General features: G+C 41.5%; 1 protein-coding gene across 3 annotated transcripts in view; it reads left to right on the plus strand.

Moving 5' to 3' along the window:
* kdm6ba (lysine (K)-specific demethylase 6B, a) overlaps window positions 1-23,136 on the plus strand; it is a 94,691-nt gene extending 71,555 nt beyond the window's left edge. For all 3 annotated transcript variants that reach the window (XM_088346981.1, XM_088346982.1, XM_088346984.1), the window contains 22 exons: window positions 536-621; window positions 2,497-2,593; window positions 3,464-3,587; window positions 4,727-4,822; window positions 4,897-5,191; window positions 5,274-5,351; window positions 5,436-5,603; window positions 6,507-6,677; window positions 6,783-7,268; window positions 7,848-10,747; window positions 10,819-10,945; window positions 11,820-11,925; window positions 11,992-12,197; window positions 13,015-13,130; window positions 13,857-13,925; window positions 13,992-14,140; window positions 14,202-14,316; window positions 16,050-16,237; window positions 16,303-16,444; window positions 16,520-16,646; window positions 18,422-18,592; window positions 22,008-23,136. In XM_088346981.1, coding sequence (XP_088203107.1) covers window positions 3,469-3,587; window positions 4,727-4,822; window positions 4,897-5,191; window positions 5,274-5,351; window positions 5,436-5,603; window positions 6,507-6,677; window positions 6,783-7,268; window positions 7,848-10,747; window positions 10,819-10,945; window positions 11,820-11,925; window positions 11,992-12,197; window positions 13,015-13,130; window positions 13,857-13,925; window positions 13,992-14,140; window positions 14,202-14,316; window positions 16,050-16,237; window positions 16,303-16,444; window positions 16,520-16,646; window positions 18,422-18,592; window positions 22,008-22,073 — 5,895 coding nt within the window. In that variant the 5' untranslated portion in view covers window positions 536-621; window positions 2,497-2,593; window positions 3,464-3,468 and the 3' untranslated portion in view covers window positions 22,074-23,136. The remainder of the gene's footprint in view (window positions 1-535; window positions 622-2,496; window positions 2,594-3,463; window positions 3,588-4,726; window positions 4,823-4,896; window positions 5,192-5,273; window positions 5,352-5,435; window positions 5,604-6,506; window positions 6,678-6,782; window positions 7,269-7,847; window positions 10,748-10,818; window positions 10,946-11,819; window positions 11,926-11,991; window positions 12,198-13,014; window positions 13,131-13,856; window positions 13,926-13,991; window positions 14,141-14,201; window positions 14,317-16,049; window positions 16,238-16,302; window positions 16,445-16,519; window positions 16,647-18,421; window positions 18,593-22,007) is intronic.
* Window positions 23,137-25,505: the final 2,369 nt, after the last annotated feature.

Raw genomic sequence — 25,505 nt, forward strand, 5'->3', positions numbered from 1 at the left:
GATGGATAAAACTGTGGCATCCATTATGTATACATGGATACAGCTTTTGACATCTCTTCCACCGTGACGAAAAATAAAACTGAAACGTCCTGAAGATATCAACCAACACATTTGAGTCTCTTTTTAGCGATTAAGCTGTAATATGTGTGTGTCATTTATCTCAGTACTACAAGTCCCACCATGCTTTCGGGCATTAAAATATTATGGAGAGAAATAAGCAATCAGATGACTTGAATGAGCATACATGCACGAGCAATGGAAAAATAAAACGACTAACCCAAACATTGCACATAAAAACACGCATTTGCACTTTGACCACAATGGGATAATTCTGCGTATATAAATGGTATTACATAATGACAATTCTGGCAATAGTCCACTTGTAATCAGATAATAGCCTGCATGTAAGCGTACCCATCACTTTTCTCCGCTTGGTGTCTATTTTTTGCCATTTTCCCATTCATGTGTGGTGAAATTGTTGATGACTGTTGGCAATGCAGACGGTGTGCTAATATATTGTGTTTGTATCTGGCAGCGTCCAGGAGACCTCCGAGAGATGACAGGTGGCCGGAGTTGAGTCGCGACACCACTGCCCGTCGATAATACGCCGCTGCTCTGGAGGTAACCTGACATTTAATAATTGGCAGCCTATCTAATCTAAATGTTGAGTAACAATCTTACACAAGTAGTTTAGGAAGATTGTCGCAGTGTTTGTTTTTTCTGTCTTGAGTTTTGTACGTAAGCAAGTATGAGTTGGTGAGTGAAACATTTTTTTTCCCTTGAAAGGTAATTGGAAAACATTTTATATGTTCCTATGCAAACAGCAAAAATGGGAATACATTCAGTACCTTAACAAAGATAAATAACCAAAATATTCTTGTCCCTGAATAACAATAGGTATTTAAATGTGTATATAATAAAGATGAAACCTAACAAACACATTGGTCTGCATTTCTGGGTTATTTGGAAGCTAAAAAAGCTTAAACTAATCTTCGCTTCAGTAGACTTTTTTGTACTTATTGCTATTGTTTGATTAAAAAAATTATACTTGTAATTAGGGTAGTTTGTTGTGCATGTAACCACACTTTTACTTAGGTACTGTACAGTATCTGTACTTTTGAAATCTAAATACAGTGATACCTCGTTAATCGAGCATCGAACTTTTCGGAGGCGAGAGACTTTTTCGCGTGATAAGTAATGGTATTCGTTTTAATGCTTTCCTACATATTTTAAAATAGCAATAGTATGAATAAAACCTGTATCTAATCAACCACAGTTAGCTAAAATATAAACACAAATGATAATTACTTAAATATCTAAATAATACTGTAAAGGCATGTTCGATTGTATAGCCCTTAATCCCGCCTCATTAGGCTGCACAGACTACCATTACACCATCCCTTGATCTATAACTTACACGAGGACAAGGAAAAACTCAAAATCCTTAGCATGTGTAAAACAAACCTAATGAAGTTATCAAACAATTTTAAAACATTTACTGTACCTCTGAGCAGGATTTAGATGGCAGACTCTCTTACACCATGCTCTAATCTGGCGATCATTTTCTTTTTCATATCAATGGTCGTTCTCACTCTTTTCTTCTTTCAGCTTTTTCCTTGGCCCTTTTTATTATCTGTATCAAAAGGCAATCAAACACACTAAATAAAAATGACTTTTTTGTCACACTTCTCAAAACGATGCTGAAAGAATAGCTGAGATGGATGCTCAGCTCACTCGGTCACGTCTTTGTTCAGCTGTGTCAGGTTTATGCGATCTCTGATTGTTTTGGTTCCAATACCACACCAAAATTGACCGTAATGTTTGGGTCGATTACGATTACCAATTTGTTCGAATATAGAGCCGTTCAAGTACCAAGGTTTCACTCTTGACTCTTAAGTAGTCATTGTTTCTGAGTACAGTGGTTTCACTGTACTTCAAAAGCCTATTTTGGTTTTATGTCCGTCTGTCTTCTTTTTTTTTTCTGGGCCAACTGTGAAGACGCGTGGGCGTCCTCTCAGTTCCCACACACTGCCCCTTCCACCACCATCGTTTTGCTTTAATCTTTCTTTCCATCCAGTGCAGACCGTCTGTTGCAACCCCCACCTCTCGTCCAACGTGTCTGCCGTAATGAGATTAAACCCCCCGTGTATCCTGCGGGCACGGTCGCCCACTCCGCACACTTGGCAACACTTCCAAACGCACTTGGCACAGCAAGCCTTTCTTTTCCCTTTTTTTTAATAATCACAATGCTTTTGGAAGGATTACAGTTACCAGGGGATGTCCTCATAGGTGACTCCCACCACTTCCATCTGGGCTCTGACAATAATGCTATTCTTGTTGTGCTAATGCCCCCAAGAGGAAACCTTATGTAGTGTATCCCTAACTTACTTTTAAGTGAGCTTTTACATCCAAGAAAGGTTACTTGGAACAGGAATAACTGGGTTTTGGGTTTGAAAAATTAATTTAACTTAAATGAACTATTTCTGTGTCTCACAGTTTAAGATTCAGGGACGTGAGAGTCGAGAGATTTAAGGCACTGGAGTGAGGCCCTCTCTGTGCTGCAGTGGAGGGCTTCACGGATAAGGCTAGTCTGGTAAGTGTGCGTGTTTGTTACATTTATAATGCACTTTAATAACTATCAACCCTTTGATGTTGAACATCCCACATTTGTATTTATAAAACAGATGCAACTAACGACTATTTTAATAGTCGCCTAGTCACAGACTGTTGAAACGATTAGTTAGATAATCGGCTAATAATGAATTAAATAAAACAAATATGTGCAGTTTGAAGTACATTCTGTAAAAAGTCTGACTAAAGTACTTAACGATTCTCAACACTTTAAATCAGAGGGTTTTAACAACTGACAATGGTCCTTCGGATTGGATGCATTAAATTTTAAGTACGTTAGTCAGGCACAGTCTGGCATAACACTCAGGCTGTTTTATAGCGAAACATATGCACATAAAATGTACAATGCATGTCATCCAGACCGTATTGGCTTGAATGTTACTTGAATCCTACTGAGGCCTATCAGACTCTGTTTCGTTTAACTGTCCGACGTGCTCGCTAAAAGTTCGCAGGGTACTGCTATGATTCACAAGGTCTGCTTTGTGGACTTTGCAAATCGTGTTTCTATTGGCTGTATCCAGACTTAAAAAGCATCAGAAGTCTTGGTGTTGACACAACCATTTATCTATGTTACATTCGAGACACTGACGCTATTGCGCATAAGTGACTCTCAGCAGAGACAATAATCATGCATTATGCCTCACTCTGTTGAAAACGCTTGTCCCCCCCAAAAAAAACCCAACCTGTCACTAGACAGAAGTCGACAATGGAATTGATAATCAATTATTTCTATTATTGACTTCATTGTCGACGATTCATCGCAGCCCAATTATGAAACTGTTAAGGGTAATGCAATCGCTTATTTGAGTGACCGGGGTTACTTGTTTAACAGACTGGATGCATCACGCAGTGGAGCAGTTTGGCGGGCGTGGCACACGGGATTCCTTCTGTGTGGATGGACTCAACCGGGGACCTTGGGCTCCCGTGGGCGGCCGCGCCTGGCAGCCACCTGGCAGGTAAGTTGCCATGCTCACGCAAACAGCTCCTCAAATTGCGGGTGCATGCATGCTAGCCCCTTGACTTTGAATATGAACATTGTTAGAGTTTATTCTTTTGGGGGTGAAGTTGTGAAATGTTGCTCTTAAAAACAAATAAATTGATAGCCAGATCCTCGACCATAATCCGTTTGGGATAGTTGTTCAATGACCAAATTGTTCGGCAATAAATTCCAAACCCTGCTGTCGGACTGAGCAACTCTCTCGGCCGGGCAAGAGTAACCAAGATGGCCGCTTATCTCACTGCGCCCCGCCTTCGCCCGTGTTAAAATTCCATCTTTTTCATTTCATCCACCGAAAACATGTCGCTAAGTTTTGGGTCGAACACTGATTTGCTTGAATATAATAGTCATTCGAATACCAAAGTACAACTGTCTAACCAAAATGTGTCAAACTGACGGGTCGACACATTTGTACATAACAGACCCTTAATATTGAGTCAAGCACAACTACAGTATTATATACAACCCATTTTTTGCATCACCCCTTATTCTTAATGTATGGCGCATCTAAAAAACATTTTCCAGAAGTGCGCCTTTATAAACCAGAAAACGTGTTTTCTGAAGCAACAATGGAATTTGGCAACTATTTTGGAATTTATTTTATTTTCAATTATTTGTGATTAAGGGCTGTACATATTTATGTAACATTACTCATGAAACCAGATTTCATTATGTCTAAGTTCTAAAAATGTTTTCTGATGTTTCTTTTTTTGCAACCCTAGTTCTTACAATAGTTGTATAGTCCAGTGCAGATTTTAAATGAAATATTTTACAACAAAAACGAAGTTCTGACTTTGCAGGCGAATTACTGTTTTCTAAAGCTTCGCCTTTATAGTCCAAAAAATACGGTACAGTAATCTGTTTTTAAGCTAGTTTGAAAATGAACATATTTTTGGGGGGCTTATTTTCATATTTTATTTACATGGTGGCACAAAGTGTTTGGATTTTTCAAAACAAAAAAAATCTTTCATTTTATGTTCCAATTAGTCCAGAAAGTTGGGTCAATCTACTCCAAAAGTGGATTGGCACACTTTGACCCCAAATTTGTTTGTATTCTGATGCATTTTAGATTGACGTGTTCTTTGTCCTGTCTGTCAGGTGTTTGCCCGGAGTGAACCAACACCAGGTCCTTTCCCATCTACCTCCTGGTCCAATTCATGGACTCAACCAACACAATAAATTTTTTAACAATGGGTATGTTCATCTTCAAGCAAGACATGGCGGCAAGCGTAGGACTTGATTTGAGACCTTTCCTTTTTTTTTTTCAGGCCCGTTCGAGGAGGGCAGAAGTCTGATCTCCCTCAACCGATGTTACCGGCTCTGCCGAGGGAGCAGCTGAGGACACTCCCCCATCATCCTCTTCATCATCTTCACCCCCCTCCTCCTCACCGGGCATGGGAGTCACTCAGCCAACTGTACGAATCCCACTACCCTCCCCCGAATCATCCCGGTGTGGCCCTGGCTGAGCACTCGCTCCGCCTCCACAATGCCGGCTACGCAGGCAGCAACGGACCCCCCCCAAACCTCCATCTCCCCGCCAGTCGGCCAAGCCAACCGATAAAGGTGAAAGGACTACTTGTGTTTGTGTCGAACTCAAATCCTTGTTTGAGTGCTGTTGTTGAACGTTTCCCCCCTCTCTGTGAAGTTTGGGGGTCCCCAGGAGCACAACGCCCCTCGGGGGCCGCCCCTACTGGGAGACAACATATGGGCTCAGGTGCATCAGGTAAGGGTGTCTCTAATTGGCTGTGTTTGTGTTCCATAGCCCACTAAATGCTTTCTTACTATGTGACTTTCCTCTTGGTGACAGAGGGGCCATGTCAGCAAGATGGTTGGTAGTCAGCTAAAGCGGCCGCGCCCTCCTCTGGGTGAACACTCTGTGATCCAACACACCCCGGTGCCATCGGCGCCCCAGCCAACCCGCTCATCTAACGAGGAATGGCCAAGCCCGAACAAGAGGAAAAAGAGTTCCGACCAGGTAACCACACACACTTAACACCATTAGCCTGGGGAATTTTGGTGTCTTTGGTTGCAGATCTGCAACATCGTTGTTCCCTGCACACCTAATGCCGTTTTCAGCTCCATTTTGATTTTTCCCGGTCACGTATGTTCAGATAATGTGGGCATTCCAGATGGTGACTACCCCAGAGTCAAATGGGGATGACTAAGACGAGCACATACTTACTACTGCAGCAAAACAAAACACTGAGGTCTGCATGTTGTAAAATGTTGCCTAAACCCTATATTCCTGGATGACTGGTTCAGGGCACTTCAACCATATTGTGGAAAGTAGGACCTTCTACACAGACGTGAGAAGTTTTCTTTTTTTGTTGGTGGCATTGGTGGTTGCTACGGTAACAGGCCAAAATTAATTCGCTTGTTATCATTCCTCGAGGAATGAAGGGGAACTCCAGCAACTGGACAATGACTCGATGATACCGAAAGGGACCTGTAGTGTGTTTCATATACAACTTCTCATGCTGTTCACTTTGGATGTATCAATTGAGGATTTGATTTGTAGGTCAAGTCAAAATATTGTGATTAGCTAGTAAATTATTGAAATATTGTCAAACCTCCTATTTTGCTCCTTGTTGTATCACATTGTTAATTTTGGCAAAAACATGATTTAAGTTCTCCTCTATAAGGGGTCTCAAATATTGTCAGACTTCACGGTTGTATTTCATAGCGTGCATGCATTCTGCATAAGAGCACCTTGCCATTTTCCTCAGTGTCCTGCACACTTCAGAAATTTGGCAACAGAGTCAAAATGATCAAACATGTTTGATACTTGACGCCATTGTTGCCACGCTGTTTTCCTTTAAAAAATTCTTAACAGTTTTCAGCTCCTTAACTCTGCTTTTCCAACCGCTCACATTTTCAGGTCTCGCATCCTGGCCCGCAGCACCATCCTGGAGTAGGCCAGCCTTTGCCATCTCAGCCTCTTCACTCCAAACCAGCTTTTTGGAACCCGCTACAGAAGGACAACAGTACGTGGCAATCTCAGAGTTGTGATCGCAAGAACATGCTGCCACCAGAGTTCCAGGGACAAATTGTAAGAGTCTTTGGGATGGTCATCCCACAGTTTCTGAATTTTAATTCAGCCTTTTTAAAATGGAAGATCTATGTTTTTTGTCGTATTACATTGTTTGTCATTCAGGGGGTCCATAAACAAGCACTAGGCAGCTACTCACAAAAAACGCCACCCGCCACGTCCTCTCCCCCGGCTGAGTCACCGACTCAAAACTCACTTCCGGGCTTCAACCCTAGCGTGCCACCTGTTCAGAGAGAAAACTTTCAACCTCAAGCTGCCAACCCGCACTCTTCCTATCATAAACCTGCTTCCAAACTGGGACCGGCTCTTTCCTGTCAGGCCACGGAGCCTCAGTGCCACAGAGGCCCTCTTGCCGGGGTGCCAGCTCCCAGCGATCAGCATCGGCACACCCTGACTTCACCTGCTAAACCGCCAGCCAGCAGCAACAGCAGCGGCAGTGTGCCTTACAGCCACTTTCAGCCTCACCCTGGACTGGGGCAGCATGGTCCTCCCGATTCCACACTGCCTCCCACCAGCTCCACCTCAGTACCTCAGCAGAGTGAGCCCTATGATGTGTGGAGGTACCACAGTAGGCCTACCGCCCACACCCTGGTGAGTTGTACATTTGATCAGCACCTCAAGGCAAGGGTGTCAAACTCATTTTTGCTCATGTGCCACAATGTATTAAATCTCACACATTAAAATGTAAAAAAGAAGAAAAAATACCAAAAGTACTGAAAGCAAAAAGTACTAAATAGAATGGAAGTATGGAAAAAAAAAGTACAAGAACTAGAGAAAAATATAAAAAGTAGCCTACTAAGAAGTACTGAAAAGTATGGAAAAAGTACAAAACTAGTTAAAAAAAAGTACCATAAAATAAAAATTAAAAATTAAAAGTACAATTGTTGAATACATAAACATGTCCCTAAAGGGAGTAGGCTGAAGCCGAAGCTTTGAAGTGCCTACCCCGCAAAGGAAATTACATTACAAATTTCTCCAAACACCTCTACCCCATGTCTTTTTTTCTCTAAATAAGAAAATTGAGACGCATTTCTTCCAGCAATGGAATATATAATAAGCTGTAGTTTAAAAAGCTAATTGAGAGCCACTCACAAGAAGTCATGTTATGTCTTTATCTGTTCAAACTATTCATCACCAGGCCCTGATGATGAGTTTCATGTTATCCCTCAGGGTTCCGGCATCTCCAGACCTCCGGGACTGATACCTCATCACCAGCAGAGACACAGTCAGCATCAGCAGCATCACAACAGCTTGCCCCCAGTCATCTCCACCCGCACCCCAGTAATCACTGCTAATCATTCTTCATGCTCTGTCGGTGGCTATGGCAACATTCGTGGCTTGGATAGTGTTTGTCATGCCAAGGGCACCAACGGGAATCGTCCAAGCAGTAAAGAGCCGGCGCCCCAAAGCTCTCCGGTTGTCCCCCATGGATGTCCCCCAAGCCCTCAGTTGAATGCCAATCAATTTCATGAGCTACGTAGACCTCAAGAAAACGCCCCACCCAAGATCCACATGGGGAAGACCTCCTATCCTCAGGCTCAAGTGGTTTCCACGTCATCTTTGTTCTCCTCAGGGCTCCCAAGAACAGGGGAAAGTGTCATCACAAGCAGAGCATCAAAGCCTGTTCTTAGTCCTCCTACTGCTTACTTGCAATCGTCCAACCAGCAGATGTATTGCCAGAGGCCAGTTTCTGCCCCTCAATCCATGGTGGAGGCACTGGACAAGCTTGACGCAGAGCTAGAGGGCCACATGCAAGCTGAGGAGAAAAGGAAGAAAGAGAGGGAGGAGGAAGAGCAATGCAAGAGAGAGTCAGAGGCCAAGCAAAAGCGCGAGGAGGAGATGAAGAAGAAGGAACAGGAAAAGAGGGAGGAGGAAAGGAAGAGAAAAGAGATCGAAAAACAGGAAGAGGAGCGTCTGCAGAGAAGAGACTGGGAGTTGCAGGAGCAAGAGAGAAGGAGGAGGGAAGTGGAGAGGTTGCAGGAAGAGGAGAGGAAACAGAAGGAGTGGGAGAAACAGGAGCAAGAGCGCAAGAGGAGAGAGTGGGAAAGGCATGCTAAGGAGGAAAAGAGGCGCAAAGAGGAGGAGGGCCAGAGACTGACAAGGGTAGAGGAGACAAAGAGGAAAGAAGAGAAGGTAATGTGCAAAAAGACTCAGGAGCAAGCTGCCATGGACAGTTTGGAACAACTTTTATGCTGCAGCCCCTCCCCAACTGCATCTCCTGTGCCGCCTCCGCTTCCTGCCTCATCTCAGGCATCGCCACCCTATCCATGGTTGAGTCGCGGCGGGGCAAACGTCTGTGGTGCTCCCCCAGAAAGGCTGCAGCCTCCTCCGCTCACACCGCAGACCGACTACGCTCGCGAGAAGCAGAGGCAGCGAGAAATGTGGGGTAGCCCCCCGCCTGCACACAATACCTCAGGGATGAAGCAGCACCAGCCACTCTACTCTGGCAAGCCTCCTGCAATGCAAGCTGCACCCAAACAGTCCAAAGAACTGCCTTTACTCCGTGAGCCCCCTAAGCCCCCTAAGCTCTATCAGGCCTTTCCCCGAGAAAAGCCGCCGCCGTCTCCCCCGCCCGTCCCGCGTTCCGAGACTTCCCCGTTTGAGGAAGAGCCCTCAGAAATGTCCACATTGCTCCCCGACGGCCTGGCCAACATCATGGCCATGCTGGACGAATCCATCAAAAAGGAGGAGGAGATGTACAACCAGGGTCTCCTTGAGACCTTTGCTCCCAGCGTCCCCTCCGGCAAGAGTTACCTCTGTGCGCCCGACCTCCTCCCGGCACTCAAGCACCTGCCCAACCAGGACGACTTTGGAGCCGACCCACATGCCAGCCCACCGGTGCTAAGCCGCCAGGGCTCACTGGCTTCCCCTTGCAGCCGTACGTCTTCCCTTAACGAGGAGGTTGAGGAAGAAGAAGAGGAGATGGAGGACTACCTGAAAAACCTTAAAAGGGCTGGCACGGGGAATAGCACCTACCGACACTGCGACCTGGCAAAACTTTACGGTCTTCCTGAAAACACTAAAAGTGAGGCTGAGGAGGAGGAAGATTCAGAGACATTGTCGTGTTCGCCTCAAAGACCCCACCTCCATCAAACTGATGTCAAGTCTCTGGTAACCACTCCTGAGACACAGAAGTATGCGTACCGGGGTGGGCCTTTTGGGAGACCCCCGCCATCGGCTCTAATGGGAGTAAAATATTCCTCCTCTCTCTCGCTGGGACCCGATATTTGCCACCAACAGCACTCACCTATGTCCGATTCCAATAATGCCCCAACCAGCCCTCCTGCACCTTCACCCAAATCCTCGCCAGTTCATCTCCTCGAAGACGAGAAGCTGAAGGTAACGTTTGCTGAGGAAACCTCAGTGGGTAGCATTATCCAAAAGGAGATTGCCCCGGCCGTGCCAACTCTCAAGGAGGAGCAACGTTTGACCGCCATCTCAGAGCTGACAGACGGCTGCAAGATCACCATTTCCCGGGAAAAGAACCAGCCCATGCACCGTGCCAAAGTCGAAGACGGGTACAAAGCAGAGAAGGTCAAGGAGCGCCGCGACAAGGAACGGCACAAGGACAGAGACCGGGAGAAAGAAAAGAAGAGGAAACACAAGCTGGAAGACACAAAAGAGAGAAAGAAGCATCGAGAAAAGCAGAAGGAGGCAGACCTCTCCTCGTCGTCTTCATCGTCCTCCGCCGGCAGCAGCCATAGGCGGCACAAGGAGGGCAAGAAGGACAAGAAGGACCGTCGGATCCTTTGCGATCTCAACCTCCAGAGCAAGGATAGAAAAGGTCACCATACTCAAGACTCTGAGAAAAAGAAACGTAAAGAGGCTTCTGATGAGGGCGAGCGAACAGAGTGGCAGCCCAAAAAAGGCACAGAGTCGGGCTCGTCGCTAAGTTTGTTGAAGTTAAAGGCGCTGTCTGATGGTCCCCCCAAAGAGCTGAAGATCCGACTGATCAAAGTGGAGAGCGGCGACCGGGAGACCTTCATCGCTTCTGAGGTGGAGGACAAAAGAATCCCCCTGGACGAAATCAGCATTAAAAACACTGCAGCCGAAATCATCCAATCCTGCAAGTGAGTATGCCGCCGGCTTTCTGCAAAGGCATGCACCATAATGACTGATGTTTCTGAATTTCCCATCCCAGGGGAGCCCGGGTGAAAGGGAAGTTCAGTGAGTCTTTCTTGCTGCCGGCCTTTTCGGTCAAGCCGATCATGACGTCTGAGGAGCCGATCCCAAGAGAGAAACTTAACCCTCCCACGCCCAGTATTTATGTAAGACGATTGACAAGCAAAAACTTGAAGCAGTTTGGCGTTTTTTCGTTCAACAACTAATTGATGTTTTAAGTCTTAGTACTGTTGTCTTTTCAATTAATTGCAAAACTAATCGACAGCCTAATTGAACATAAAAAAACTTGGGGGGCTGCACACTATCTTTTTAACATCCAATTATCAATATAAAAATATACATGTGTGTATTATATATATATATATATATATATATAAATGTGTTATCTTACACACAATACGCTGCGAGACATTCTGAGCCACGTTTTGCTCCCGCAGAGGTTTTTTCCTACTGCCATTTAAAAAAACGCCTCTCGTAACACAGAAAAAAATAATCTCTATAATAATAAAATATATCTATATGGAAGATAACAGATTTTTTTTAGTTATTTATTACTAAAATCTGAAAATGTTTGTCATGAGACAATTTTTATTCTCCTTTTAAACATTATTTTTCTTTAACAATATTTAATAAGTCGTACAAAATATTGCCACTTGGTTAAAAATATATTAAATTATTTTTTCTTCTAAACTTAATCCTTCCAACATTGAAGAATTGTTTTGTTATATGTATCTTGATTCTTTTCTGCATTTACAGTAACCTTGTACATTTTTAGGGAAATGCACAAGATAAAACTAGTGGTGTGGTTTCAAGAGTCCCATCATCCAGGCATTTTTTTGTTATCGGATCGATAAATGTAAATTGTTTTTATATAATAAGAAATATTATTTATTGCACATCCCTTATCATTAGTTTTAGCTTTACCCTTTTCTTTGTGTCCCAAATTTATATTTGGGATGGAGGGAAGTCGCAGAGAAAATAGATCAAGCAAAGGACCTTGTTTTTCCTTTTTTCTTTCAGCTGGAAAGCAAAAGGGACGCCTTCTCTCCAGTTCTGCTTCAGTTCTGCACGGACCCAAAGAACCCCGTCACAGTCATCCGAGGGCTGGCTGGATCTTTGCGGATAAGTGAGTTTTGGACGCTCCTCTTTGTCAATCTCCCAGGCTCGTCATAACCACACTCCCCTTTGCCAGATTTGGGCCTGTTCTCAACCAAGTCTCTGGTAGAGGCTAACGCTGAGCAGGCGGTGGAGGTCCGGACCCAGGTGCAGCAGCCTGCAGACGAAAACTGGGACCCCAGCGGGACCGGACAGACCTGGCCTTGTGAGAGCAGCCGCTCCCACACTACCATCGCCAAGTATGCTCAGTACCAGGCCTCCAGTTTTCAAGAGAGTCTAGAGGTAAGGAAAGCACTGACAAAGGCAATGCCACTTCTGTGATGCAGCCTCTCATGGTGGATCTGTGTCTTGCAATGTTTTTTTCTTTAAAATCATAGAATCATCCTTCTAGTCATTTATATCGACATAGTGGCCATTATTTACCACCAAGGATAAACATGACATAAAAGACTTCATAGATAAAAATAATGTTGGGATACATACGCAAATATTTACAAGGTAGCGCTTGGAGACTAGGCTGAGTTGTGTCCCCCAGAGCAATAGTTCAATATGGGATAGTGCAATGACCTTAATTTACACTTCAATTCACTAACAGTAACCTTTTTAATAAATAAGAGTATATAAAAAAATATACATCTTTTATTTTACACTCAGACAAAAAAAGTGTTTATTTTTGTGAAATCCATAGAGCAGGGAATTCCAATAACTGGTAACTACGAGTACACCACTAATTGATTGTGACCGACTAGTTCATTTCATATAATATTTTAGCTTGGTGAAATAGGTCAAATATTTTTACAATGTTGCGAGCATCTTATCATTTTTTGTTGTTGTAAACAAACATTTTTCGACTCTACTTGTTCAAGTAAATAAGTGTGTTGTCATTAAGTGTTCACTTAATGATATATATATATATATATAATTAATATGTGATCGAGTTTTTTCAGTCTTGTGCACTTATATCTTTTGTACTTTGTGTGTTTGCGAGTTATTGGGTGGGTCAAAATGTGTTTTCTCTTGTATTGTTTAATGTTTATTATAGAGCATTTGGAGTTGTGAAAAGTGCTTTCAAAGTGAAATTGATTTTATCGAACGTTAGGAGGAAAAAGGCAGCGATGAGGAAGAGGAGGAGGAGGACGACGAAGAAGATGAAAAGAAGCCACCCGGCAACTCTGAGAACCAGAGCAAAGACAACAATGCAAAAGAAATTGGCAGGTGAGGAGTTTAAATTGAATGCAGATCTATTCTATGAGGATTTTGTAGAAAATACAGTAATCCTTCATTTTTTGTGGTAATTGCGTTCCAAAAAGATGACGCAATAGTCAAAACACGCAAAGTAGAAACATTCATTTATTCAATAAATACTGTTTTATACATTGAAACCAAAGAAAACCCCAATTTTCAGGCTCAAGTATTTGTTGAACAAATACAAGTAATAGTCAAGTCACATTTATTTGAACAGCCCTTAATCACAAAATGTGTCAAAAGACTGCACAGGTTTTAATTACTGAATTACTGTCCCCTGATCTTACTCCACTTAATTAACTTTTTTCTTTTTTTTTTTTTCTTTTTTTTTTTTTTACATCTTTACATTCAAATTATAGTTAAAAAGAAAAATCTCTCCACCTTGTTGCTCAACTGTCATGATTAGGACACTTTCCAGTTTACTTCACATGATAGTTTGTCACCATCATTTGGTCATTATGGAAAACTGCACTTTAAATTAAAAGCCTTATAATACAGTGAAAAATATTTGCCCCCTTCCTGATCTGTGTTTATTGCAGAAAAGGAAAGGGGCGACTGGTAAATAGTCAGAATGTAGAAAACAAGGCATGATGAAAATCGGCAAAGTAGCGAAACCGCGATACAGCAGGGGCTTATTGTAATTACAAACTCCTTTACTAATTTTTTTTTTTTTTTTAATTGTATATCCATCTACAGCAGCGAGCAGAAACCAGTTGGCAAAATCATCAAATTTGGCACCAACATCGACCTCTCTGACCCCAAGAGGTAAGCCCGGTCGCCCATCACTCCTCCAAGCAGTGCTGCTATGTTGTAAACATGTATGACTTGCAGGTGGAAAGCTCAACTGCAAGAGCTTCAGAAGCTGCCGGCATTCATGCGTGTGGCCTCCAGCGGAAACATGCTGAGCCACGTGGGACACACCATCCTGGGCATGAACACCGTCCAGCTCTACATGAAAGTCCCGGGCAGCCGGACGCCAGGTAAGAAGTGGTTCTGCGCACTGGGTTGATTCGTGACTGACAAAGAGCGCCTATGCTGCAGGCCACCAGGAGAACAACAACTTCTGCTCGGTCAACATCAACATCGGCCCCGGAGACTGCGAATGGTTCTCTGTGCATGAGAACTACTGGCAGTGCATCAATGATTTCTGTGAGAAGTGAGTATCTCAATCCATACACAAAGATGACTTCCAATTTCTGATATTCTAGCAATATTTGATTGCTTTCATTTCTTTTTCTTTCTTTTTCTAGTAAAACTAGAAAAACAGTTCTTACAAAAACAGTAAATATATTTACAAATTTTAGTTATATAATTTAAAAATATTCTCAAATGTATTTACAAAACAAGAAAAACGTTTTTTTTTGACTATTTGGCGAATGTTTACTAGTAATCTGCCATGTAGTAAAAATGACAAATCAGCTGATATTTGAACAAAGAAAACCCCTCATTAAAATCAGATACATTTTTTGCCAATATTCTTGTTTAAAATGATTTTTTTTAATTTCTATTTAACATTTACTAAATTTTAATCATCTTATCTCTAAATAAATAAAATACTTATATTTACTAATACATTTTCTAATATGGAAGATTCTTTTGAAAATATATATTACAAGAAATAATATACTAAAATAATACGAAAAAATTCTATCAATGATTGATCAATTTATTGCCGATGTGGCAATATTTTCAGGTTTGAAACGAGTAGTGTAATTCCGCCATAACTACATTTTTATTTAAAATTTCTCATCTATTTAAAATTTAAAGACTTAAATGGGGCAGCACGGCAGCGCAGTGGTTAGCGCGTGTGCGGCACAGTTCTGAGGTCATGAGATCGAACCTCCTGTGTGGAGTTTGCATGTTCTCCTTGTGCTTGGGTGGGTTTCCTCCGGGCATTCCGGTTTCCTCCCACGTTCCAACATGCATGTTAAGTTAATCGGCCGGTTTAAATTGTCCCTTGGTGTAAATGAGCGAGTGAATTGTCTGTCCCTGTGTGCCCTGCGACTGGCTGTCAACCAGTTCAGGGTGTCCCCTGCCCACTGCCCGAAGATAGCTAGGATGGACTCCAGCACCCCCGCGACCCTACTGAGGATAAGCGTTTTAGATAATGGATGGATGGATGTACTTAAATGGTAGCTAATAATTTAATTTATATTACAAATAAAATATACTTAAATGATAAAAAAACATTACTTATAAGTGATACATTTCGTGCCAATTGGACAATATTTTAATGTTTAAAATGAGTATTATACTTCTACTTTATTCTTATTTCAATTGCTTATCCATGACTCTATTAAAATGCCTATAAAAAATGCATACTTTTTCCATAGGGGTTAATAATCTTGCTATTAATTTATATTACAGGAAAATTTATATTTTTTAAGTTACTGACATTACAAGAATAATACCTTTAAAACAATATAAATCAATAGAACGTAAACTTTTTCACTGTAATGTAAAAATCAAAAGCGTACATCCTCTTTATTGGGGACATGACAAAAGGGCACAGTTCATGTCATGGGAACCTGTCGTGGGTTCAAATCCAGCTCCAGACTTCCTGTGCGGAGTTTGTATGTTCTCCCCGTGCTTGCGTGGGTTTCCTCCGGGCACTCCGGTTTCCTCCCACGTTCCAAAAACATACATTTCAGGTGAATTGGCCGGTCCAAATTGTCCATAGGTGTGAATGAGCGAATGAGTTGTCTGTCCCTGTGTGCCCTGCGATTGGCTGGCAACCAGTTCAGGGTGTCCCCTGCCCACTGCCCGGAGATGGCTGGGATGGGCTCCAGCCCCCCCGCGACCCTAATGAGGATAAGCGGTACGGCTAATGAGATGAGAATATACCCGCCTGCAAATTCAAAGTGCTAACTAAGGTGATTTGTGACACAGACACGGGGTTGACTACCTGACCGGTTCCTGGTGGCCCGTATTGGAGGATCTCTACAACTCCAACGTCCCGGTTTACCGTTTCATCCAAAGACCGGGGGACCTGGTCTGGATCAACGCTGGGACCGTCCACTGGGTCCAAGCCGTGGGCTGGTGCAACAACATCGCCTGGAACGTGGGACCCCTGAACGGTAAAAAGTAACCCAGGAGAACGCTGATTGTCCTGAAGTGTGCTAAAGTCCGTGCTTCCCTGCAGCTTACCAGTACCAGCTGGCTCTGGAAAGGTTCGAGTGGAATGAAGTCAAGAAGGTCAAGTCCATTGTGCCCATGATCCACGTCTCGTGGAACGTGGCCCGCACGCTCAAGATTACTGATCCGGATACCTGCAAGATGATGAAGTGAGGCTGCGTTTGGAATACTTGGAAAGGTCTGGAAAAAGTACAGCGAGGTTTGACATGTTGTGGTTCTTGCAGACACTGTCTGATGCAGTCCATGAAGCGCATCCAAATCTTGCGAGACCAGCTAGTGGCTGAAGGCAAGAAGATCTCCTATCAAGGCCGAGTCAAGGATGAGCCGGCGTACTACTGCAACGAGTGTGATGTGAGTGCACGCTTGAGTCCATGCTGTGCTTCTCGGTGTAGCCCTCATTGGCTTTTGCCCTCTATTGCTCATCACTGGTAACTATAGTATAACCGCATTACATGATCGATTGTGATTGCATCTGAACAAAGTGCAATAAAAAATAGTGGAATATCATTAGCAGAAAAATGGTTCCAAAAATAGTGTCAAGAATCAATACAATTACATTAGCAGAAACATTTCCAAAATAGGAATCCAGAAATAAAATGTTAACGTACATTATACTATTGATAGGCAAGAACCTGTCGCCACCAGAGGTCTATTTTACTTATTTTGGGGAAATCCAGAAAGCAGGGAATTATAATAACCAGTAACTATAAGAGCAGTACAGCCACAATAGATTGTGGTCTGTTGTTATCAATGAGTTTAAACACGAGTCAAACAATTTTAAAATACTTCAAGCATTCTATTTTTCTGTAAGCAACCCAAAACGTCTGGATAGTGCTGGTACAAGTTAATAGGTGTGTCACTATGAAGTATAGTCACTTATTCAAATATAATGGGAAAATTATACTGTACTAGTAGGCTGTATGTCATAATTATCCATATTCATGTTAAAAAAGGCTAGCAATCCATCGATTTATATACGGGATTATTGGGAGTATCCCTGGCTCCTGCTCTTGGCAATAGTTGACCAGGGACAATGGATTGGGTTTCACGGGTGCTGTTCATTTTAGGCGGAAAGAGGGGAAACTTGCACTCTTGGCCCTAAAGGATAATGGTTTGCGGCTACAACCGAGCATTTCATTTTAGGCAATCCAGAACAGCACGCCTCTCGACAAAAGTGCATTCTACTGGTCCACAATACAATAAGGGATTGGGGCTGATGGATCGCGACCACATGAGTACAGTTCATCCTAGGCAGAAATAACTGCACAAGGGCCGCCAGCCCCAACAAAAGTGCACCCTGCCAGTCCCTGCTCGCAGTAATATGCGAGTCGGAGATAATGGTTTGCAACTGCATGAGTGCAATTCACTTTTTTTGTAGAAAGACCTGCAAAAAAGAGCTTACAGGCTAGACTTAAATGCACTCTACAGCCCCTGCCCGCAGCAACATGCGATTGCGGTTAAGGGATTGCAAATTATGTTCAACCTGCAATGCACTGAGGCTGCTAAATACGAATTAGGACAAAGTGAGGGATTACAGTCAGTGTGCCACCGTGAATTTGTTACACGTGGAATTGCAGACAATCTACTGCAAGGGTCTCCAAAGTAGTGCCCATTGGGCACCAAGAGGCCCGCGACCCCGGTGCTGATTTATTGTGATTTTCAAGTTAAATCATTTCTTAGTAGTTGACTGAGCCTATTTACCGGTAACTCTATTTTCAATAATTAACCTGGTAGTGACGTACTGACAAAATAATAACATAAGTTGTTATTTTCAGGTGGATATCAAACTGGTGGCCCTTTGCGCTCATTAGTGGCTTAATAGGTTGGAGACTACTGATCTATAATTTATAGCAAATAAAACTCAAGTTATTCGAATACCATAAAAATGTATTCTAGCCATATTCGGCAATATTGATATAAAAAAACACTTTTTCAGTTGATTTTTAATAAATCAAGAAAATATGATTTTCTTTGTTGAATGCATGACAGAAAACTAACTTTACATTACAATATTCCAAATTTTTTGGGAGACATTCCTGCACATTACTGGTTTTGAACCGTAAAAGAACAGTTTCTAAGAAACTTAATACAGGACCTTGATGGCTGTTTTCTCTGGTTTCCCCCAGGTGGAGGTGTTCAATTTGCTGTTTGTGACGAGCGAGAGCAGCAGCCGGAAGACGTACGTGGTGCATTGTGAGGACTGCGCCCGCGAGCGCACCCCCAACCTCAACAACGTGGTGGTCTTGGAGCAATACTCCATGGAGGAGCTCACCGCCACTTACGACTCCTTCAGCCTGGTATGCTGAGCGTTGCCCGCTCCCAATTTACTAACAAAAATACCATATTTTCCTGACTATAATGCACACCCAAAAAACCCAATTGGAACATGTGCCTTGTAATCTGGTACACATTGTATGCGAAAGAAATTGGGAATGCGTTACCATATTTGTTCAGTTATTGATCAGTCGATAAATCTGACCATAATTGTTTAGCAATGGTGGCAACAGGGATTGAACAAGATAGCAATGGTAAGCGCACCAAATCCTAACTACCAGCTCCCACTGACACATATGGTTTGTTCACAAGTGCATAATGTTGGATGGAACAGAATCGAAACCCGGATCGCGGGGCATAGAGAGCGCCAATAGACTACTACGGGTAAAGATGATAGATGAAAAGGCATTTGGTCTTCTTTCATTATCACACTATTTTTTTGATGGTATCAGATATGTTAGAAAGAAAACTGAATAAAAACTGGTATAACATTTTCTTCAAATATTTCTCAGCTCAAACTAAGCATTGTAAGTGACAAACGTTTTGAAAGTGTGGTCATCATTTATCTACATCTTTAAAGATGACCAAATGGCTGTTTCTCTTCGAGATCAGAACAACCAAAATTACCTCCCACAATGCCTTTCTCTTCATTCAGTTCAGAATCTTGTTCGAGTCTGCAATCCAAGTCTTCCATTTCTGTACTGACGATATTCTCGCACCTCGGCCCAATAATGACGACAACAAATTGACACAGTACTAAAAATAGTCTGATGATGACATAAAACCCAATGCCCTCTCATATGTTGTCTGTATCTCAGTGGTCTAGTGGATAAGGTCTAATGCGCTCAAGTATATTTAACACCGTGACCCTTATATTGTGGTGCACCTTGTGGAATGGAATGATGTGCATTTATATAGCGCTTTTGAAGTCAATGAAGACCTCCCAAAGCGCTTTACAATCTGCTTCACATTTTTCCCTTTTACACACACTAACTAACCGATAGCACCGGCAACAACTTGTTTATCGGGGGCATTAGGGATTCAGTGTCATAACACGAAGGAGCTGGGAATCGAACCTGCGACCTCCTGATCCATGTATATGGAAAAAAAAATCCCTTTTTTCTTTTTTGTGGGTTGCGCCTTATAATATAATAAAACATTTTTCACCACTGTTTTTCAAACATTACTGTGAAGAATCTATTTATATATTTTGACATATTTGGGAAGTTGTGTTGCTGTAAAAAAAGCTTGTACCACTTTTCACTGTGCTATTGTTATTTTTCATTGTACTTTTATTAGAACTTGGGACAGTCTCTAAGCCAGGGGTCGGGAACCTTTTTGACTCAAAGAGCCATAAAAGCAAAAAATATTAATTTTATTTTGGGAAAGAGCCACACCATATATTATGAGACAAATTTACTAAATTGCTAAACCCGCGCCCCAGACAAAAGCTTAGTCTTCAGCACATTTATTTTTGATGATTTGATAAAAATTATGAAAAGAGAATAATGCCAGAGCCCCTGTCCCAAATTCAACAAACAGACCACTTTAAACTTGTCTCTTTCTTGCAATTACTCAAGATCGGTTAAACTCCTTTTGACCCTTTTTTTCATACATATTGGTTTCAAAACCAGATGCAAGCATTTATTTTGTAAAAACGTCACAACATTCTGAGAATAGGGAGCCTTGTGTGCTTACCTTTGGCGAGAGATGGGAGGGAATGCTTGTACTTTTTGCATAGCTCCACCCATCCCTCCCACTCACCCAATCAAATGACTAAGTTCTCTTCCGGTGTTTTGGCGTATTTACAGTTCTGTGGATTCATCATAAAGTATCTGAACACTGAACACAGATTATATAGTGAACTTTTAAATAAAGGATTCTTTAGCGTTGTACAGCCAAAACGAGTTTTTTTCCCCCCTTTTTTGTGTGACACCTTGACTGTAAATTGTAGTGAAAAACATGCCCTATATATACTGCGAAGTGTTTCCTTCGCATTTAGCTTTGGTTTGGCTTTACGTGTGCCTGAATAGGATAAACAATCTCGGTTTTGAACAAAATGGAGAAATTTTGCATGCAATCAAATTGGTCTCTGAGCCATAGGTACTCATAGAAAGAGCCATATATGGCTCGCGAGCCATAGGTTCCCGACCCCTGCTCTAAGCATTACGTTATAAATATTCTATTTATTCTGGCAGTCTTTTTTTTTTTTTTCTCTTTGAAGTCTACCCTGCCATCTCTAGACCCGTTACGTACAATGTTTCATTCACTATGTTGACATCGATGACTATAAAAAGAGTTCTATTCAATAGAACTGAAAAATATCTTTTATTTACAGTTTGTGGAAATGAACAGAAATAACAACGTTGTTTGGTTAGTTGAATCGTTTCCAGTTCATTTGTTTTTCTCGTCAATAACAGGAAGCTTCCTGTGAAATATTTATTGATTATTAATAAATATTAATAGTTATTACATAACTTTGTTGGAATATAGTCTCTTCAATTTTGTTTGTACTATTCCTGTAAATTTATTGGGGGGGATGTCTTATTTTCATTTTTTATTATATTTTTTATTTTACCGTATTATTTGGTGCACTGTAGTACAAGCGCAGTCTGTTGCATTTTACATTGTTCTGCACAACACACGTACTATTTCTTTCATATACAATCAATGCTTAGGATTTATCCTTCTCATGGTGTCCTTTACTACGCCCGCACTACTTTGGAAGTGCCTCAGAGTTTGAGGAAAATTGAATACTGTTATGTGCGCCTTCTAGTTGTAATGAAAATCTAGTCCTTTTATGTTGCGCCTTTATAGTCATGAAAATACTGTTTATTATTATTTAAAATCAAAATAATTTTCCTTTTAATGAAAGAAAGCTTTCTACCAATAGGAGGTGCTAAATAAAACATGACGTCCATTTATGGAAAAAAAAGTTAAAAAGGAGTTAAAATATAGGTAATTAGTAAAACATTCCAGAAGATCGTTTTGCTAATTGGAAAAAAACACTCAAGGATGATGTAAAACAGGGGTCTCCAAGGTGGTGCCTGTGGCATTGGCTCATGAGGTAGTGCACTCATCTTGGGTTTAAGAGGTCGCAGGTTAGATTTCCAGCTTCTCCGTGTTATATGTCGAAGGGTCCTTGAGCAAGACACTGAATCTCTAATGAAAGCAGGTAGTTGCCCTGCATGATTGACACTGCTATCGGTTAGAGTGTAAAAGGGAAACGTGGGAAGGACATTTTAAAGCGCTTTGGGAGCTCTTTATTGACTTGAAAAGCGCTATATAATTGCAGACGAATTACATTTACCCCTTTTCCATTATGTTGGGAGTTCCTTCTTCTTGTACTTTGAATGTTTTTCTACAGCACCCTAACCCAAGTGCGAATGAAATCCATTTAGATTTGATTGGATCACTCTCTTTTTTTTTTTTTGCCAGGCCACCTCCTCCTCTGCTCCAAGCTCTGCCTGCTCTTCTTCTCCATCTTCCTCGTCGTCACGGTGACAGGACCCCCTTCCCATCGCCCCCGCGTCCCCAGCCGCAACCAAAACTCCTGCCAGCCAGGACAAAGGAAAAAAAAAGACTTTCAACGTTGATTCTTGAATGGGTTTGTTTACCGACTTTTGTTCTCGTTTTTACAGTTTACAGCAGACTCAGCAGTTTACGCCTCTCAGATGGTGCTTTTTTGAAACTGATTTTTTTTTTTCCCTCACTGGTTGTCTTGAATACATTTGTACATGCTGCAAATAATTTATTATCTTTTTTAAACTAGATTGGACTAGATATATATACCACATTGGCCTTGTCACTTGTATTTAGAAAAGAGAAAATGCGGAAAAAATACTAATGATAGAGAATATCGAGGGGTTTTTTTTTCTAAAAATTTTGAAATGTACAATTGTTTTGAAAGACATACGGGTTTGCATACATTTTTTCAATTTTTTTTAAAAAGGCCGGGGGTTTTGTTGATCTTACTGTGTGTGTTTTATCGAATTCTACATGTATTCTTTCTGGAAATTATGAATATTCCATTCGTTTTTCTTCATTTGGTTGGTGCTCACTTGCTTGTTTTGTTCCTGTATGTCTCGGTCCTCTTGGAGAGGGGAAATTGTACATTTAATTTAAAAACATTCCCTCTATTTATTGGATAGCGACATTTTCTTCGAAAAACAAAAACAGGGCTTTCCCTCATTTTCATGCTGTCTTTTATAATATTGATGATGATGATGCAGTTTTTTTCCCTACCACATTTCTGTAGACAAAAAAACACACTGTTTATGTAGAATTTGTATGATTGTTCGTTTTTGGGGAGGGAATTTGATTGATTTTATTTTATAAATGGTGCTACGAATTCTTTCTTTTGGTGAGACTTCTATATTGCAATATTACCATTTTCCTTCTTCTTTGTGCTCTTCTATTTATAACTGCACTGTGTAGAAAGTTCGTACGTAAACACACTTGTAAACACAAACACATGTACCAAACTGAGCCAGACTTGTCTTAAAAACACTTTTGTGAATTTGTGTGACATTACTATGACTATTAATAAACCGAGACGAATTGTAAAGCTTGGTTGCTCACCTCTCTGTGAAAGCGGGATGGCGGTTAGTCGGGTGAACAGGAGGAAGGATGTTGAACGGGTGCAACGACGGGTCACAGGAAGTTGGAGACGGGAGCTTCCTGTCATTGACGGTAAAAATGAAAATAAACCGGAAACCACTCCACGGAAGGTACAGCTAAAAGTTGTGGTCGGTAATAAAATATTTGTCACATTCCAGATGTATGAAGGGGCTTGGGCGCCCCTGATCATTTTGATGATATTCCTTTCTCAATTCGGGACACAAAAAGTGCTCATTGACACATGACCTACGTCAGTGATTCGCAATTTTTTTCTGTCAAGCTCCACCTTGGAAGAAGAAATCCTCTCTTCGTCCAGCCTAATGCCCTATGTGACCGGAACACCCATGATAAAATCAGATGGGCGGGGTGAAAACAAATATATATAAAGGCTCTTTGAACTCTGTGGGGCCATTGTTTACACTTACTAAAGAAAATTTTTAGTTAATTTCAAACTTTTTGAGGACACGTCTAACTACACACTCTACATTTAAAGCACGCGTCAAACTCCCGGCCCGCGGGCCACGTCTGGCCCACCGTGTAATCATATCTGGCCCGCAAGACCATTTTACATTATTGATATTAATGGCCCGTCAATATGAACAACGCCGTCTCATCCCTGGACACCATATTCTGACGTTTTAGTCACTGTACCTATTCCTTCATATATGACGTATACTTTACTATATACCAGGGGTCGGGAACCTATGGCTCTTTCTATGAGTACTTATGGCTCAGATACAAATTTAATTGCATGCAGATTTTCTCTATCTCGTTCAAAACTTGAGCCATTGATCCTGTTCGGATACACGCAAAGCCAAACCAAAGCTAAAGTACAGGGCAGTACTTTTCAGAATATATAGGGCACGTTTTCACTACGATTTACAGTCAAGGTGTCACACATAAAAAAAAACTAGTTTTGCCTGTACAACACTAAAGAATCCTTTATATAAAAGCTCACTATATAATCTGTGTTCAGTGTTCAGATACTTTTTGATGAATCCACGGAACAAATTCTAAATACACCAAAACACCGGAAGAGAACTTAAAGTTAATTGATAGGGTGAGTGGGAGGGAAAGGTGGAGCTATGCTATCGCCCTACTCCATCTGCGCCAAAGGTAAGCACAACAGGCTCCATGTTCTCAGAATGTTGTGACGTTTTTACAAAATTATTTGTGTAGCATTTTCATATTTCTACTTTTGAGCAAAATCTTTTGGGATATTTAAGATTTTTAAATGTGCATTGACATAGGAGCAAAGGAATTTGAATGTTATTTTATTGTTAAGTTGTATAATTTAACAAGCTATTTAAATGTAATATTATTGTCTGTTTTTATTCATATTTATGTTGAACATTCAGTTTAGGTGTGTTCAATAAATGTTAATCCTGGTTGGCCCGCAATTAAGTGTGTTTTGAATTTTGGCCCCTTGTGCAATGGAGTTTGACATCCCTGCTTTAAAGGATCACATAATATTGGTAGGGACAAAACAACGATTGCTCGATATTGGTGGTAACACGTCACTTCCATTGGAACAAATCTACGTCTAGTCAGGGTGATTTGGTTGTATGACTTGAAATGACAGCTTGGTTTATTTTGCTACGAGCTGTCCAGTGATATTTATAACATGGCAGGCACACCCCTCTTTGCTCACCTCCCTCCGTGGTCACAGTGAAGTGCTGTATGCTTTGTCAAACTTCTTTCAGGAGAAGACTTTTGTTTACCCCATCTTGCTGCGCCTGTCTCCTTATCTGGTTAAATATTTTTCCATGGGGTCATTTGAGAATCTCCACCACCTATTGTCTAAGCTTCATACTCAATACTTATTCTCTGTTTTATATAATCTGCGCGGAGGCTGAATGCAAACAAAACAGTCTGCCATTGAGTGCACCTGTGCCCTAGTGTAATGGAGGTGCAATTGCACTTGAGTCTGGGGAAAAAAGGTACCCTGAAGTCAAATGCGCTCGGGAGCCTGCTCCCATATTTGAGAACCACAGACCTATTTACGTATTATACGTTTTTTTTCTCCTCTCTGTATCCTCTCTGAAGAGCGGCAACATGAGAAACTCCAAGTACAAACTTGATTTGGCTATAACCGCGGAACAGTTGAGCCAGAGACTCAACTTTTTGTATTCGAAGCAATATCATTGCAAAATACAGAAATGGGAAACAAAGTATTTCCAAAAAATACAAGTTATTTTACGTATGTATACGTATTAAACCCAGGCACAGTTGAAGAAGCGGACTGTTTAACCTATCAGAATGCACTATGCAAATCAGTGTTTATTGCACTGTAAAAATAAGGTGATTATGAGATAA

The sequence above is a fragment of the Urocampus carinirostris genome, chromosome 11 (genome assembly GCF_059441175.1).
Source record: "Urocampus carinirostris isolate Australia breed hairy pipefish chromosome 11, RoL_Ucar_1.0, whole genome shotgun sequence".
Lineage (NCBI taxonomy): Eukaryota > Metazoa > Chordata > Actinopteri > Syngnathiformes > Syngnathidae > Urocampus > Urocampus carinirostris.